The 16,582-nt window shown below is 32.3% G+C and overlaps 1 protein-coding gene across 1 annotated transcript; it reads right to left on the reverse strand.

Moving 5' to 3' along the window:
• Positions 1-483: 483 nt before the first annotated feature.
• LOC137927025 (gastrin/cholecystokinin type B receptor) lies at positions 484-7,721 on the reverse strand. The gene is made up of 4 exons (XM_068770801.1): positions 7,600-7,721; positions 4,654-4,829; positions 1,704-1,848; positions 484-1,197 (listed from the first exon to the last, which is right to left on the reverse strand). The coding sequence occupies exons 1-4, from the start codon at positions 7,706-7,708 to the stop codon at positions 518-520; spliced, it is 1,110 nt and encodes a 369-aa protein (XP_068626902.1). The 5' UTR covers positions 7,709-7,721; the 3' UTR covers positions 484-517.
• Positions 7,722-16,582: the final 8,861 nt, after the last annotated feature.

The raw sequence follows: 16,582 nt of genomic DNA on the forward strand, positions 1-16,582 counted from the left end.
ATGCGTAAAAGGAGTAAATAAATAAATAAAAATATCATCATCATCTCGGCTATAAGACATCCACTGCTGGTAAATAGCCTCCTCCAGAGATTCCAATAGGATTGGAAGGAAGCGACTTTCATCCAGAGTCTTCCGACGCCTCTCAAGGTCTTATATTCTTCTTGTGTGGATAGAAGACTTCCTAGTGAATGGATAGAAGACCTCCTACTCTGCGTTTGCCGGTCCGTGATCACCACTCCGGGACATTAATGTTCCAGCGGGGTCTGTTCTGTGCGCTAGTAGTAAACTAGGACATCGTTATCTTAACTAGTAACTAGTGTGAAAGGTACTTTAACCGTTCCTCTCAGAATAAAACGACCAGAAAGTGTTTCATGCATTTTATTGCTTCACAGATATTAATCTCCATAAAATCTCAAACAACCACGTTTATAACGACGAAACGAGCGGCTGACCGTAGTCTACGTAGGCACTGAGAGACAGGAATCACAGATCGACAGAGCTTAGAAGATAAAGGATTTCAGTATAAAAAGCTAGAAGGAGGCGGGCGTGGAGAGGGCGCCGGTCGGGCAAGCCGGGGGTGAAAAGCTCCGAGCGCCGCTTCGTTAGTTGACGAGGGCCTCTCTTCGCGGACTCGGAGTTGAGGGATTCGCCAGGCGACGCACGCGGCAGTCAATGCGTGCCTGTTCAGGACCCAGTAGGCTGCTGCGTTCAGAGCCGAGTGCGCGTGCCCGAGTAGCAACGCATACTGAGCCACTAACACAGGCGCGTGAACACCAAAAGCGCTTGATATAACTATCGCTGCATGGGGACACCAGCATCCAGCAAATATAGCTCCTATCGCAATAAGAACATTCCCCAGACGTCGTCGTGATCTTAGCGTCGAAGTCTGCGGCTGAGGACCTAACAGACTCGGTTGCAGCTTCTTCTTGTTCCTAGTATCGCCGACATCGACCGCATCCCGTCGCTCCCTTCCAACTCCAGCCACTATGATCACGTGCGTGGGGCGACGGATGAGAGGAACAGGAAGCGGGAGTTCCCCGTGAGCGGCCCTTGCGGTTAGTGACAGCGCTGTGAGCTTGACTCGAACCGCCCAGTGGCAGCGAGTCACCGCTATCACTGGTACGCAGTAGGTGACCACTGCGTGTGCGGCCGCCAGCGGAGGGCATGACACGCAGGTCGCGATCATTGACACTGCGCCTGTATACGAAAAATACTTAATGAATAACTTATTTATTTTTAAAATATTCCTGCCGTTAATCTAATTGATATGAAATCTAAATTCCAATATCCATAGTAGTATTACATTTTAATCAGGTTATTAGTGTTATTTTTTCACTTCTTTGAGAGTCAGTGCATTTTTTTAAAAATTACTGTTTAACAGGTATATAAAACTTTATAACAGATATTACATTTATTTACAACATATAAAACAAAATATGTGTAGTTAATTTTAATATCAAAAATTAAACACACTTTACTTATTTCTGTAGCAATTTTTTTGAAATTTGATAAAATATTAATGACAATGCTTGTTTAAATTTCACCATTTAAAATTTTAATAAAATAAAACAATAGTAAAAACCTCAGAGTCGCATTTGACTTGCGGACCGCAGGTTGGCCACCTCTGCCTAGGCGCTGGTGTGCAAGAGAGCTTAGTCTCGACACGATCGAAAGCTATTGCCTACTTAACTTAGTATACTTACCCAGCATAACGGCTGCAACCCAGACGGCGGCTACTGCCACATACGGTCTCGCACACAGCGGGTTCTCTCTCCCCCGCAATACAGCGCCGCATCGGTCCGTTGCCATGGCGACGATCGAGAGTGTACTCGCCGCCACAGGAAATGACTGCAATGCGATCAACTTTGACAACACATCTCTAACATTCGTGACAATTATAGCTATCCTACTATAATTATCTTTGAAGGAGGCCTGTGCCTTCGTCCTGACGTCTATAAGCTGAAATGTCTAAACATGTAACATGACGAGGTATAAACACAAATATATGTATATGTATTGTATAAGTTAGTAAAATAAACATTTATTGATAAACTATATGAGGTAAACCTACAAGTTATATGCCTCTCAAAATTTTACAAGTTCACTAGCTGTGCCCCACGACTTCGTCCGCGTGTAAAAAAAAAATATTTAGCTTGTTTAGTTTATAACGTTATCTTTTTAATTATATTAGACGGACATGAATTTTACAATTTATATAGTTTCTTATGTCACCCACAACTCAAAACGTTTCTCTTAAAATTGTTTTCGTTTCAATGTAACTCAGTATGAACAGAAGAGGCAATATATGAAATTCATTGATAGGACAATGGCGGCATCTGTCTAAAATTGGCCAAACGAAGTTAGAAACCTTTGTGGGTTTATGCACAACATTTTTTTTAGAGGTCATTATATGATAAAATGCATAGTTTAAAATTCTATGAAGGACATACAGACAAACATTCATTTTAACATAACATTCATGTAGTTTATTATATACATTAACATATACATGAAGATTGTCTACATACGCATGCATACGAATAATTATAATTGCTCATTTAAATATATTATTTCGAAAAGTAACCGTAGTTTCACACGCATTTGGAAATGTAATCCATGCGTACATTACATTACTCCACAACAATTAATTTTCAACAATTATGCGATTTTGCAACTTGGTCCGGCCGATATGTGTAATAATGTCCGTTATAAATTAGACAAAATAACAATGTGATTAAATTTAAAATTAATAAATTACGTGGTTATTTTATGTTAATAAAAAAATATTAATTTAAATTAAATTCACTGCATTTACATTTTTTAAGACACTCTATATTACTGTAATATTGTTTCTTACCAGAAGTCTCTATGCTGTGTTTTTGAAATGATTTCACCCGGAACAAGGAATATACATACATATATATACACACAGAATAACTGGTTATATGTGTGTATATATATGTGCTTTAAACGGGTGAATGTATAGTCCGTTTGTCAGTAAAAAGCCTTAAGGCTTTTACACATATTTTCAGTACAAAGTGATCACTCTGGAACTCTTCTCGAATGTCACTAGCTTATAATTTCTGCCAGTATAATGCCTTCGAAGACGGATAATATATGATTATTTGTTAAACTATTCATTTTTGGGGAGGCTTTCCGATATATTACAGAAAATGAGTTATCTATTCTTCCTTTTAAATATTTTTAGCATGTAACCAATCATACTGTATAAAATACACGTTATTTTAAACTAATACGAATCAGACTTGTTTTAACTGTTACAAGTTTAAAAATATTTTTAAGCTATCAAAAATTTTTCCACGTTTAATAAACATAGAATTAACTCGAATGAAATAACTTGCCGAAACAGCGCGCTAGCAACTCTCTAAATATAAACTTGTTCCGGCTTAAATTTGTAATCGGCTAAGCCAAAAATAGGTGACCAATGAAATAGTGCCTCGAAACAGGTTTACAGGTTTATCGATGCTGTATTCTCAATTGAATTTTATAGCAGTTACATATTCTTTTTGAAGATAAACTTAACACACAAACACACACACATATATATACACACATACACACACACATATATACAACTGTTGTAACCTAGCGCTAGAGGACTGAGACTTGCGGTCGTAGGTCGTGACTTCCATTTCCGGAACGCAATATTATATAATTCACACTTTGTGCATAATTTATATAGGAGTGCCATTGCTTATAAACAAATTTCTAAACGATGGGCAGCAGTATTTTCTGCGCACCATAATACTACACCGCGATCGCCAACCCGCCTTTCGAGCGTAGCAATAATGGAATATCCCGCCATATTTCTTTGGGGAGGTCTATGCCTTGCAGTGGTCAACTATGAGTTGTAACGACAATATGTTGTATACCAAGTGTATGTATGAATTTGTTCTGAGTTTATTTTTTAAAAAAATCAAACAATTTTGCAGTTCTTTTTTTAAACTCATTGAATGCATGCATTGAAAAGTATGCAGCATAAAAAAATACTTAGTTACATGTCATCATCCTCATGTCAGCCGGCCTTTGGTTGCCCATATTCAGCGACTTCCTTGGCCATAACTATGTTGACCGTTTTACCTATAGATAAAAAGTAGGGTTTGCTGCTACTTTTCTTCAATGTTCTCTTTGTTAAGAAAAAATAAACACCTGGTTATTCTAAATGTACGTTTGGTGGAACATAAATCCAACAAAAACGGTAACAGGATGTGATAAATTTTTGAATTAAATTATAATACTGTGTTATAGACACAAAAGAAGAAAAATAGGAAATTAGCTTGTAACAAAAGGTGAAATTAAGCAAATAAATTAGTGAATCGAAATTTTAAAGTAGCAATCCAGGAGGACCTGTGAAACATAAGATGCAGGGTGTGAAAAGAAATGGATAAGAATGCAAAATAATGTGATGAATGAAAGAAGAACGAATAAGCGATATTACGAAGGACGTAAGAAGAGTGAGAAAATAAAAAGAATGCGAATAAATGACTAAACAAAACTGTCGCTGTGAATCGAAGACGGGTGTTGTACGTGAAGTCCCCAATAGCGAGGGCTGTAAAATTCGTAAATCCTTTAACAATATCTTAAAACTACAATACTAAAAATAAATTTAGTGTTTGAATAAAATGTATTTACTTCTATGTAATTTGTCACATGGCAAGGGAGCTGGTGTACCCTGGCTGCCCTGGTGGCTGCCAAGGGAGCGCTGGCCGCGCATACCAGCAGATCGGCTGCGCATGCGCTCAGCAGTTGTGGCGTCCGCAATCTTGAAGCGCCTCCGGAAGCCAGTGCCGCCATCAAACTGACATTGCCTGTTTAAATGACAACATTTTCTACAATAAGTTTATTTAAAATTAAATTTTAAAATATTGTAATATATAAACCATTATAAGTTTTTATTGTAATAATAACAATAAGGTTTTGCACAATTACGTGTTTTTTTTTCAGTTTAATTACATTTTGTGTCGTTAATGAAGTCACAGATTAAAAAGATTTAAAAGGCTACAATCAACTCTATGGCTCTTTATAGACTTCTTGTTTAATATAGGTCAGTAAATTATATTCTAGAGGTGTAAATCATATGATAGAGGCGACCAATAAAAAGCTATATTCATGAAAATTTACCATAAGTAATTTTCACCCAGAAATTCATGAAAAAGACATGTGGTATATGGTGTGACATGTAAAACAAAGTAGTTTCTTTTAATATCTTAAATAAATAACGTCTATTTCATTCGGTTCTGAAAAACAATGTACCTAAGTATATACGAAATATGAAATTGTATTTTAATTTTGTATTGTGTTTATTAGATATATATAAGCGAGAGTAAAACTACAATAGTTAACAATAACTTTGACAGCCCTGAACAAGCTTAACTTTGCTATATCTATTTCTAATAGCCGTCTGAATAACAGAGAAACTTATTAATTGCCAACACGGTAAAACAATTACGTTTATCGTAATTAAGAAGTATAAATTTTGAATAATCTGTTTCCTTTATTTTAGCCGATAGAGGTCCACTGCATGGCGAAATCCTCTGGCGATAATGACTGGTCTTACACTGCCCATATTCAAAAAGGGAGACCCAAGCCACGTCTACCGCCTCGTTGTCGCCTCATTTGGACCCAAACAGACATCGGTTACACGAGCGACGCGTCCCGCTCATTGCCATTTCAGATGAGCAATTCTTCGAGCTAAGTCGGTAACCCTGATTTTTGTTGTTTCTCAAAAAAGAGAATAGAAATAATTACATCTATTCATAATGCCCAATATTCAAATAATCACAGTGTAACTTAGTTCTTATTTTAAATTTTTCACTTGCAGAATGTCGTGTACTTAATTTGGTTTCATATGGATACTTTGTATTTACAACATCAATTAAAAATCATCTATTCTTTAGTCAGAACGTGACCTTAATTACTAAACGGAACTAAAATGTGACGTCACTGTTTTGCCAAACAATCTGTCATCGTGTTTGTTACTGGCGTCGGAGAGATTTGAACGAATTCCAAGAACCCTGTCATATGGAATAATGCCAGGAATTATAAGAGAATCATGAAGAAATCGTTGGGAATGATTTATGATGTTTTGTACTAGCAATTGTTGACGCTACGTGCTACGTCGTAGCGTAGCAATGTGCTACGGCGTAGTCAATATCGACAAAAAAATCGTAGCACGGAATAAAGATACTTATGAACTGTCGATTTAAAATAAATAGATTCGTTTATTTACAGAAATATTACATATCTTAATATATATAAATCTCGTGTCACAATGTTTATACTCAATGGACTTCTAAACCACTTAACCGATTATAATAAAATTCGCACACCATGTGCAGTTCGATCTAACTTGAGAGATAGGATAGTTTAAATCTAAAATTTTAGTCGCAATTTTAATTTATTGCTAATTATTGTCTGTTATTATTTGACAGTCACAATTATCTGTTAACTCCAAATGACTCTAACAGATGTCGATACCTTTCGACTGGGTTGAGTAAGTAATCAATAGATGGCGCTGCTATGGTAAATCTACGAACGTGTCATATAAGCTACATTTTAACAGCATAATTACCACGTGTTGTTGACGCTATAAAATTAATTAAATTTATTTTGTAGTGAACGAAATACCGTATAATTCAATTATTTCCACTTTTTAAATTTTCACAGCAACGCGTGGCCGGGTCAGCTAGTATGTTATATAATAGTAAAGGTTTACATACTGAGACATTTTTTGCAGCAAATGATATTTTACGACCCTTAATAGAATGATGGTACACAGAGACAAAACATTTTGCAGAAAAACCACACACTCTCGATTAACCTTCGTGTTATATGTTGCAGATGACTTGTCATTACAAAGGGATCCTTAATCTATCAACCACGTTTCTTCGTCTGCTTCGTTAGTATAGAACAGAACATATTATTTCGCAAATTACCCATTTCGTCATAAATTATGTATTCTATTTTATCATTAATTTACAATGAAATAAAACGTATAAATAAAAACAAGCGTAGTATTCATAAGGATAGTGTTTGCATCTATATACAGGGTGATTGGAAATAGGAATTAAAACTTGAAAAGAGTGAATGAATAAGTCATTAATCAAAAATGAAAGACTTTTAAATTTATTTTTAATCACTCTTTATCAAGTGGTCACTCTGAAATATATTATAATAATTAATTTTTATTTTTTCTATTTCAATGCGACTACAGGGATAAAATAAATAATAATGAATTTTAATATATTAATGTGGATTATTTACCACTTTTTCTTACTGTAATATCATTACATAATTTATTATTCCTAATATCATGGATTTAACAAGGTGTTTTAAACCATAAATTAATTAATATACAACATCTTTTTAAAGATTTTACCCCTACAACCAAACACATTGTATGCGTATGCGAGTATTTGTATGTATACGTGAGCATTCTGTGTGCATTCTTATATCTAGTATGCATATGTGAATGTGTGCGTTATAAAATTGTATGACCAGATATGAACAAGATTTAAATATCTAAACTTAGCCGATGTTTGACATGCTTTGTTGTCCATTGCTTGTTATTCTACGTACCAATGATACCGATGATTGAAACGAACACGTATAGAACGATCAACACGACGATATGCTCCTGCGCCCGTGTTGCACCAGCATCAGCCTCGTCGCTGGCGTTACCGTACATCACGCTACATCACTGTTCACTGTAACAAATAACCAGAGTATGGAATATGGGCATCTTGAAACAATAAGGACAACCATAAATACTATAAAATAAATTTCTAAAGGTTTTTTCAACAACCATTTTATATTTGATATAAAGTCTAACTTTAACTTATGTAATAAATTATTAAAACTTTTAGTGCATTAGAATAAAAAAAGCTTATTCAATTGTTATTGATGCAGAACTAAAATTTAATGACCGTATTTTAAAAAAAAGTTTCAATATCTAATGGATTCAGGTGTTATTTTGCGGAAGTCCATCCTAAATAAGAAAAGGACCAATATATAGCTACTTCCGCCAATGCACTCAACAATTGAGTGATTTAACGGTGGTAGTTGTGTACATCGCATTGTTTGCCGCACGCGCATTTATCAGCGGGCTAACGGGCGGTGCACTATATTGCACGACTACTACTGCATTGGTGGAAGTAGCTATATGTTGCTCCTTTTCTTAAAAAATTCAACTCAATTATCTTAAATTTTTGGGACTGTTTCATTAAACAATGAAATTTATACCCGCTTTCAATCAAAACTTTCAGTGGATTTTAATACCTGTGATCATATTACATGAACGTGAAATACAGGTTTTCATTGCACGTTGCTTTCATATGTTCACGTTGTAAGCCATATGATTTGTACATCCTTATCTTATACTATTATTCACTCATTTTACTAAGGCTTTAGGATTTTGTTAACAATTCCTACAGCATGAATTGAAGAGATGAATAGATTCCCACTGTGAAAAATAGGCTTCAAATATAATTTGGTTAAAATAAATGAAAGCCAATTCATAATGACTTAAAAACATGATAGATTAGCAAGGTACTTATCGGCGCGAATGCTTATCGTACACGTGCACGTGTAGGCATTGGCTGCACTGTCAAGTTTTCACAATTCGTGTTCGTTCATGTTCAAGCCATCACACTGTTATTTTGCTAACTGCACCTGCAGAGTATCATTTAATTTGCCTATATAAACACGAAATTAAAATAAAATAATAAAAACCCTTTCAGTTTTCTTCTAAATATTGAACGTAGCAAGTTATCGATAAAAAGGTTATCTTGACTTCAGCAGTGCTGACATCACGCTTTTCATAAACATTTCTTGGTTTACTACCTTATTGAATATAAAAAAACGTATTAGTGTTGACAAAGCTGATATATAATAAATGTTCTAAAAATATTACTGTCTCGGCTATTTTACTTCTTTTCATTGAATTGAATCCTAATGAAAGTTTAAACTAGACTAGGATAATGATTGTTAGAAAAGATCCTTCATTCGATATACTCATGCAAGATAGAAACTATATAGTACAAAGAACAAATAGAACGATAACAGAAACGTTACGAATATAGTTCGGAAACAAATGCAATAAATATTCCATGAGTTGAATAAATTATATATGAGGCGGAATGCATTAAGATTTCGTGAAACGTTTGCGGTATTACGTGAATTTTAAAATAGTTTTTGTTTTCCGTTTGGTTTATGTCTTGCTATCTGCTCAAATAAATTCTGTTTCATCTTGTGATAATGTATTGACCTTTTCTTATATCTTTATTTTAGCCACCAGCGACTTACAATAGTACCGATTGAAAGCTGTCTTCATCAGCGTCTTCCAAAAACCTTAACAGGGTAATCTGACCATCTTATGTGTGGACATCCCGTGATGAGTTTATATACATTCTTGGTCTCCAATCCAGAACCTTAATGCATCAGCGGCTGTCTGATCTGTGCGTTATGTAGCCTATCCTTTGCCACTTGAAGTTGTAAACTAGTTCGTCTACGAATCTCCTATTACTGATTTAATCTTCTGAAGAAAATAGAACTGGTTGAAAGTCGTCTGTATTTAGCGTATTCATTGTCAGTCATGTGCTGCGCTTATACGTGGTCTCCAACGCAGAATCTTAAGAAACCAGAAGCCATTTTACTGGCCGCTTTTACTTGTCATTTTGCAGAGAGATGACAGATACGAGTACATTCGTTCATCTACGAATCTCCCAATTATGATTTGATTTCGGACAGAAAATACGAACATACCCCTCATCGTGGCCACCGAGGGAGTACACAAAAAATATAAAATTAATAAAACGTTTTTCAAAAAGAATAATTAATGTTTTAATATATAACTATGGAGGAACACCATAGTACGCAATATTTTTTGTTTGGTTAAATCCTAACACGATTTTATTAACATAAAATGCTAAAAAAAACAAAACAAATATTTTATAATAAGGTCCATAAGGCAAGTTTTAATTTTACTATTTTTCTTGCAATTATCTTATCTTTTTTGTTCGCGTGGAATTCAACAGTAATTATATTTTTTTTAGTTCAATTATTTTTATAAAAGTAGCCTAAGTTACTCCTTGTTACACCAGCTACCTGCCAATGTATGTCTCGTCAAAATTGGTCCAGCCATTTTAGAAATAAACCGGAATAAGAAGGTGGACAAAAATTATATACATATATATTCAAATATATGTAGCCAAAAGGAGTTTTTTAATGTTACAAACAGACACTCATATTTTATTTATTTATATAGAATACAAAGGACATGTGGACAATACAGATTATGGTATTATACTATGCGATATCATGTTTATGTATATGTTCATACGACAGTAAAACATCGTTGTCTCAATCCTTTAAGGACTAATAAACCTTTTGCATAAATTGTTAGGAACACATCAACTAACACAATACAAACTGAGTTCCTAATCTGTTATTTAATATTCACCACGATCATATCAAATTTAAGCTTATACAGGGAGATTTGTTTAGTTTGAAAAAGGATTAATGAAGTGAATGAACATCTTATTTGTCAGCAAAAAGCTTTGACGCTTTTACATCAATTTCCGACCACTCTGTAAATAATTAATTACCTTGTTATATATTATTAACTTATTTTTTCTTTAGTAAATGATAGACAAATAACTTCCAGTAGTATAAAATCTGCAAGAACAGATAGTAAACGATAAATAATTTTATTACATATTCGTCATATGCATAGGCCTTCACAGATATCTACTGGCGATCGTAGTGTGGTATGGTACATGGAGGACGTTGCTGGCGATCCTCTGGAAACTTATTTTCGAGCAGTGGCAATTCTATATAATTAATGGATATTTTGTGAATTACATAGCATTTTCGCAAATGATCGCAAGTCACAGTCCTCTGCCCCTGGGCTACTAGTGTTCACTTAATATGTAGTACTTAATTCTAATTTGATTACGTAGTTAATTTTTTTTTTTTTTAAATAGGTTGTACTGTACATTAATCGACTACAAAATCAGATGTACATTGGACCTTATGAAGCTATTATACCAATAAAAATCATTCTCTATATATTACGTATATTAAAATGGTGATAAGTATGATTATTCAGTGCTGGAAACGATTGAAGCGTAAATGGCAAGGCCAGATAATTCTAGACGGACGGACCTTTTTGTCATGCTCTGTATTAAAATAATTTTCCCAGTTGCAAATCCCGGGAGACCAACAAATTGGAGAGACCTTCGCCATTCGTGTCGGTATTACGATGAAATTACAAATGTGAATTACGATTATGTAAATAATCAAATTTAATGTTTAATATATTTTTGATTAAAAAAAATATTTTATCTTATATATTTTTTTCACATTTGTTATACGAAAGTAAACATATAGACATGCCATTCTCTACCAGTTAGCATTTTGAAAGATGTAGAAGAAAATTAACGGCAAAAAGAAATAAAACAAAAGATATTCTAATAGTAAAATAACTTAAACGAATTTACAATTATATATACATATACGTAACAAATACAATCATCATTATTTCAGACGAAAGTAAAAGGAACTTTGCAAAAGGCCTTTTTGATGGCTTACAATGACATCCGATTACTTTGTTAAGGTCGGTTCTACTTATTTATATGAATAATGAAGCATCTACTTTATTTATTATTTCGTATTGATGTTGATTTATGATTCGAAATACTCCTATAGTCAAAAATACAAAGACGACTAAGATGCCATCAGCATTAATCCAAAATTAAATTACAACTTTAATTAAAAGTCAGTGGTTTTTTAATTAAACTTTTGTACACTTTGTTTATTTTAAATTAGACCACTTAACTTTTTTACTTTAACTTACCTTTTCAACTTAATTTATTAGTGAATACATCTCTGTACTTTATAATACAACAAAGCAGTTCAACAATGAAAACAAACTTTAGCGGTCAATGCAAACATTGCGCTTAGGATTGAAACTACGTCTAACAATTTAATGGATCTCAATGACTTTTCACACAATCGTTTTAGACGACAATTAGATATTAAATAACATTTCACACTCTAAATCTTAAAGATAAATTTAAAAATCGAAATTTCTTTATTCAAGTAGGCATTTACCTGCGATTGATTAGACGATTATTTTAAAATTATAAATAATAAGCTACCACAAGCTGTAAACGCTAATGATGATATTTCTCATGTAAATGAGTTAACAAACCAATTTCTACAAGTTTCGATCAAATTAAAACTCTTGAATGTAATACGATTCAATTGCGATATAGTTTTAATTTAAAATTTAAAACTAAGAAAATTTGGGTTTAAAAATCTCGTGTAGCTTTGTTATATATAGTTACACTCCGACTAATTAATAATCTGTTATTTTTTTTTTTTAAAAAGCAAAACGTTTCCGGTTTTTATTTCTTTTATTCATCATATGTCAATCGCCATATATCATAAAAGATTTCAAGTGATAGTATGAAAGAAGACGCTGCTACTCGTTCAAACTTATTTGTGAGCAGTGGCAATGCCAAATAATAAAAGCACATAATGTGAGGTTTATGTGCAGAATCGATTAGAAATTTCAAGAATTAAAATTTATGACATGTTTCGATTTTTCTTAACATTAATTAATATATACATAAAAGTATTTACATATTCTTCTTTCAATTACATATATATATATATATATATATATATATATATATATATATATATATATATATATATATATATATATATATATATATATATATATAAAACACATAACATATTTTGTTTTCGTATCTTCTTCTTTTCAGCCGCTTCATTTTTTTTGTTTATTTATATTAATTACACTCACTTGGAGTAACTGACATTTCTCGTTAGCTTAATTATGCTTTAAACTGATTGCGAAAAGGACCTGTCAAAAACAAGTCATCATCTGAATTGTCCCATCATCATCATCATAATTAAGCACCACCACTAAGCATAAGCTATATTAATAAATTTCCTATAAGGCCTGTAGGAAGCGACCTGCATTCTGTGACTTCCGACGACCTAATAACCAACGACAATTGTTTACTTATCTATATTTAAGAAATATATTATTATTGGTTGCTTTGTATACATATAGAATGTAATATACTCGAAAGTTCTAGAAATCCAACTATATTTTGAAAATCGTAATCTGAGAGATAAACAGTTTTAAAGAGATTTTTTTACTCTTATTCAAAAGATAATATAATAGATTATTGTCTATCATATATGATATACATGTTTAAGAATCTTAGATTTTAAAACGTAGTATTAACGGATTTTTACAGTATTATATTCTTATGTGTAATAGGAAACAATAATAAATCAAGCTTGAATTGAAGTTAGATGTGAAATTAAAAATTAATGTTTATTGAAATTGTCATTATTATTAATTAATTATATATAATAATAACTAATTGTCATTATGAGAGAATTAAAAAGAAAACAAGCGACGTTCAAGACATTCTTACCTTTAATTAAATCCAAATATTATACACTTTATATAATTATTCTTATAATTAAATTTTCAGAAAATAGCCCATAACTTTAATGTTTATTTATAAAGATTTAAAATATTATTCTGAATTTTTAACACTTAATAGGATAGTACATATAGAGACAAAATTTTAGAGTAAAAATATTCAAGCACTTAAAAAATATTTGAACTATTTACATTTTTACACAAAAATATATTTTTCACTGACAAAAGTTCCGGGAGAGTTAAACCATTTTATTTACTCCGTTAACGGCGTGTACGGATGATAGAGCTACATGAGCGAGAAACGTCCGCACCGGACTGACGTCGCGGCGACACTGAAGGAAAAACCTTTGAACACTGACGTGTGTGAAATATCCTAAGCACCGTCGTCCTCTTGTCTGAAAATCCTTATGTTATATAATATTACAAATATACGTCATTTTTATGACCCCGGCAATGAAGACAGTTTTACGATTCTCATCTTACCTAATGACTACTTCATATACCGATCACCACAATTTTTATTTTACTTTTTATTAGTTATTCAAGTGCTGACAACCAGTACAATCTGTTAGAAGTGTTTTATTTTTATTTTTAATATGGTCTGTAGGTGTAGGGTGGAAAATTTGGCAATATTTCTTTTTAAATAATCACTCAACAGACTATCTCTGCTCTACATAAATTAAGCTTCCAGCATTTGATCGCTAATACCTGATATAACGTGGCGATTAAAAATCTGAAACGTTGAAAAACTCTCACGGTGACTCACGTGATAAGTAGCTAAGATCATCGGAAAACTTAATATTTACGATAACTGTTCAATTTACTATATTTAATAAGAAGCAAAAAATCGAGCAATTTTTAAAAAGATAGCAAAAGAGCACTTTCTTGGCCTCTAAATTATAATATTATATAGCATTTGTAATTTTTTTATATTTATGTTATAACATAACAAAAAGTATACTTTTTCCACGTGTACACGTGTTTAATTTATACGTATATATATGTTTTATATATGTATATTTACCCTAAACTGCTCTCTCCTTCGTGTCTCTTATCTCCGTCCAGAGGGAGTCTGGGAGAGATCGTCTCGAGCGACAAGACTCCCTATTATACCAGTACATCATTTTTTATAGTAATTATCTTTGTTACTTTATTACATTTCCTTTTTGATTTTTATATAGACTTTTGGTCTACAGTAAAGTGTGAATAAATAAATAAAATTTAATGAGTAGACCTCTCAAATTTTAGGAAATTATTTACTAAAATATCACAGTGTTTTAAAAGATAAGAATCATCTAAGCGAAATCATTTCGTTAGACATAATCAATATAACCAAAAATCTTTAATTTTTTTTCCGGCGCAGCTAGTTAGCAAGATTTATAATAGATATGGACAATGACTAAATATTTTACAAACATACATAATATTTTTACAAATACATATGTATCCATACCTATACATACTCCAATGACTTTATCATTTTTATCAGTTACATGTATTTTTTTTATTTTCAAACCCATTACCCCAGGTTATAATAAACAATATAATATGGATAAAGATTAACAGTGTCCCCTAACATAAGTATTGCTATACTTAAAAGCAGACACAAAAACTTGTTAATTGATGACTTATTTATTTCATCGATTCAGCCGATAAACGCCCATTTCAAGGGCCGCCCTCAGAGATATCTATAGGGAATATAGCATAATCGCCACAGTTGGCAGACGGGTTGATGATCGCAATGTAGTATTATAGTACGCAGAGGACGATGCTGTCCATTCTCTGAAAAGTTGTTTATAGGCACTATCAATCCTACATAATTAATGCACTAAGTGTGAATTATATAAGATTTAATTCCGAGAATCGAACCCGTGCCCTACCATCACAAGTTTCTATCCTCTACACCTCACACTTAAATATGTAATATTATAAAAAAATCAATAAATTAAATATCTCGTACCAGCCCAATATGGTTAATCTGCAAGCTAAAAATGACTGATCATGTGAAGCGTAAAAATATGATTAAGAGATAATATGAAGAAGAAAATATGGAATTAAAATAAAATAAAAACTTAAAAATTCTTTTTAAATAAAGCAGGGGAAACGAAAGATTCCCAAAGACGGGGTCCTTTCATTAAAAAATAGTATGTTTATTTATATGTATGTTTTGTACATGTTAACATGGGTAGTTATTTGTACTTCTTTTTTTATACTACGGTTGTCTGTAAGAGATTGTCACGTTTAATAAGACCGCCTTTTGTATTTTTTTTTGTATATTATTATGAAACTACCTAAATGTGTCCTAGCGTGCACAATAAAAAATATTGAACAAAATAACTTGAGAGCATATTGAACTGAAAATGAAATCGAATCGAAGTTCGTAAAAGTAATAAAAATCAAGAACTTGCGTGTTAAACCAGAGAGTTTTCATAATGAAATATTGACTTTCATAAAGAATATCAATCAAAATGTCAAAGCCTTGGATAACTTCCGTACTTTCCGTAAACCATTATGGATGACGTAACTATATTAAAATGTTAATGAAAAAAATCATCTATTATGTATTTTAATTTGCCAACGTTTAATTATTGTAGTAAAAAGTCTTTCACCGCATCAGCATATAAAAATCACTGTATTTCTGTTTGTAAATATCTGATAATAATACTAGGCCCGTATGATTAATCTTATGTTTAAAAGTATGAACTATAACTTATTTATTGTCATGTAATAAATGGCACACACAAAAATCATAGGTTTCAGAAATAATTAATAACATAACAATAACATAATATCAAAATGTGTTTTCAAAATTCGAACCACCATGCATTATAATTAATTATAAATTATATAATTAAACTTACTATCTTGTATAATAAGTCGTTAACTACCAACATGCTACGCTTTGTATTCTTGTCAAATACTTTGGTCACCTACTGTGTTGCACATGAGACGCAATAGAATAAATTATTGTGTTTTGTTTTAGTGTATTTTACATGTATTTAGTCTATAAATTTAAATCAGATTAAGCAATAATTTTTCTGGAAACTTCTTGAAGATGTATTGAGTTTTACT

This window comes from Battus philenor, unplaced genomic scaffold, assembly GCF_028537555.1.
Source record: "Battus philenor isolate CCGP_79_NKW_IND1 unplaced genomic scaffold, ilBatPhil1.0.hap1 SCAF_3, whole genome shotgun sequence".
Classification (NCBI taxonomy): Eukaryota; Metazoa; Arthropoda; class Insecta; order Lepidoptera; family Papilionidae; genus Battus; species Battus philenor.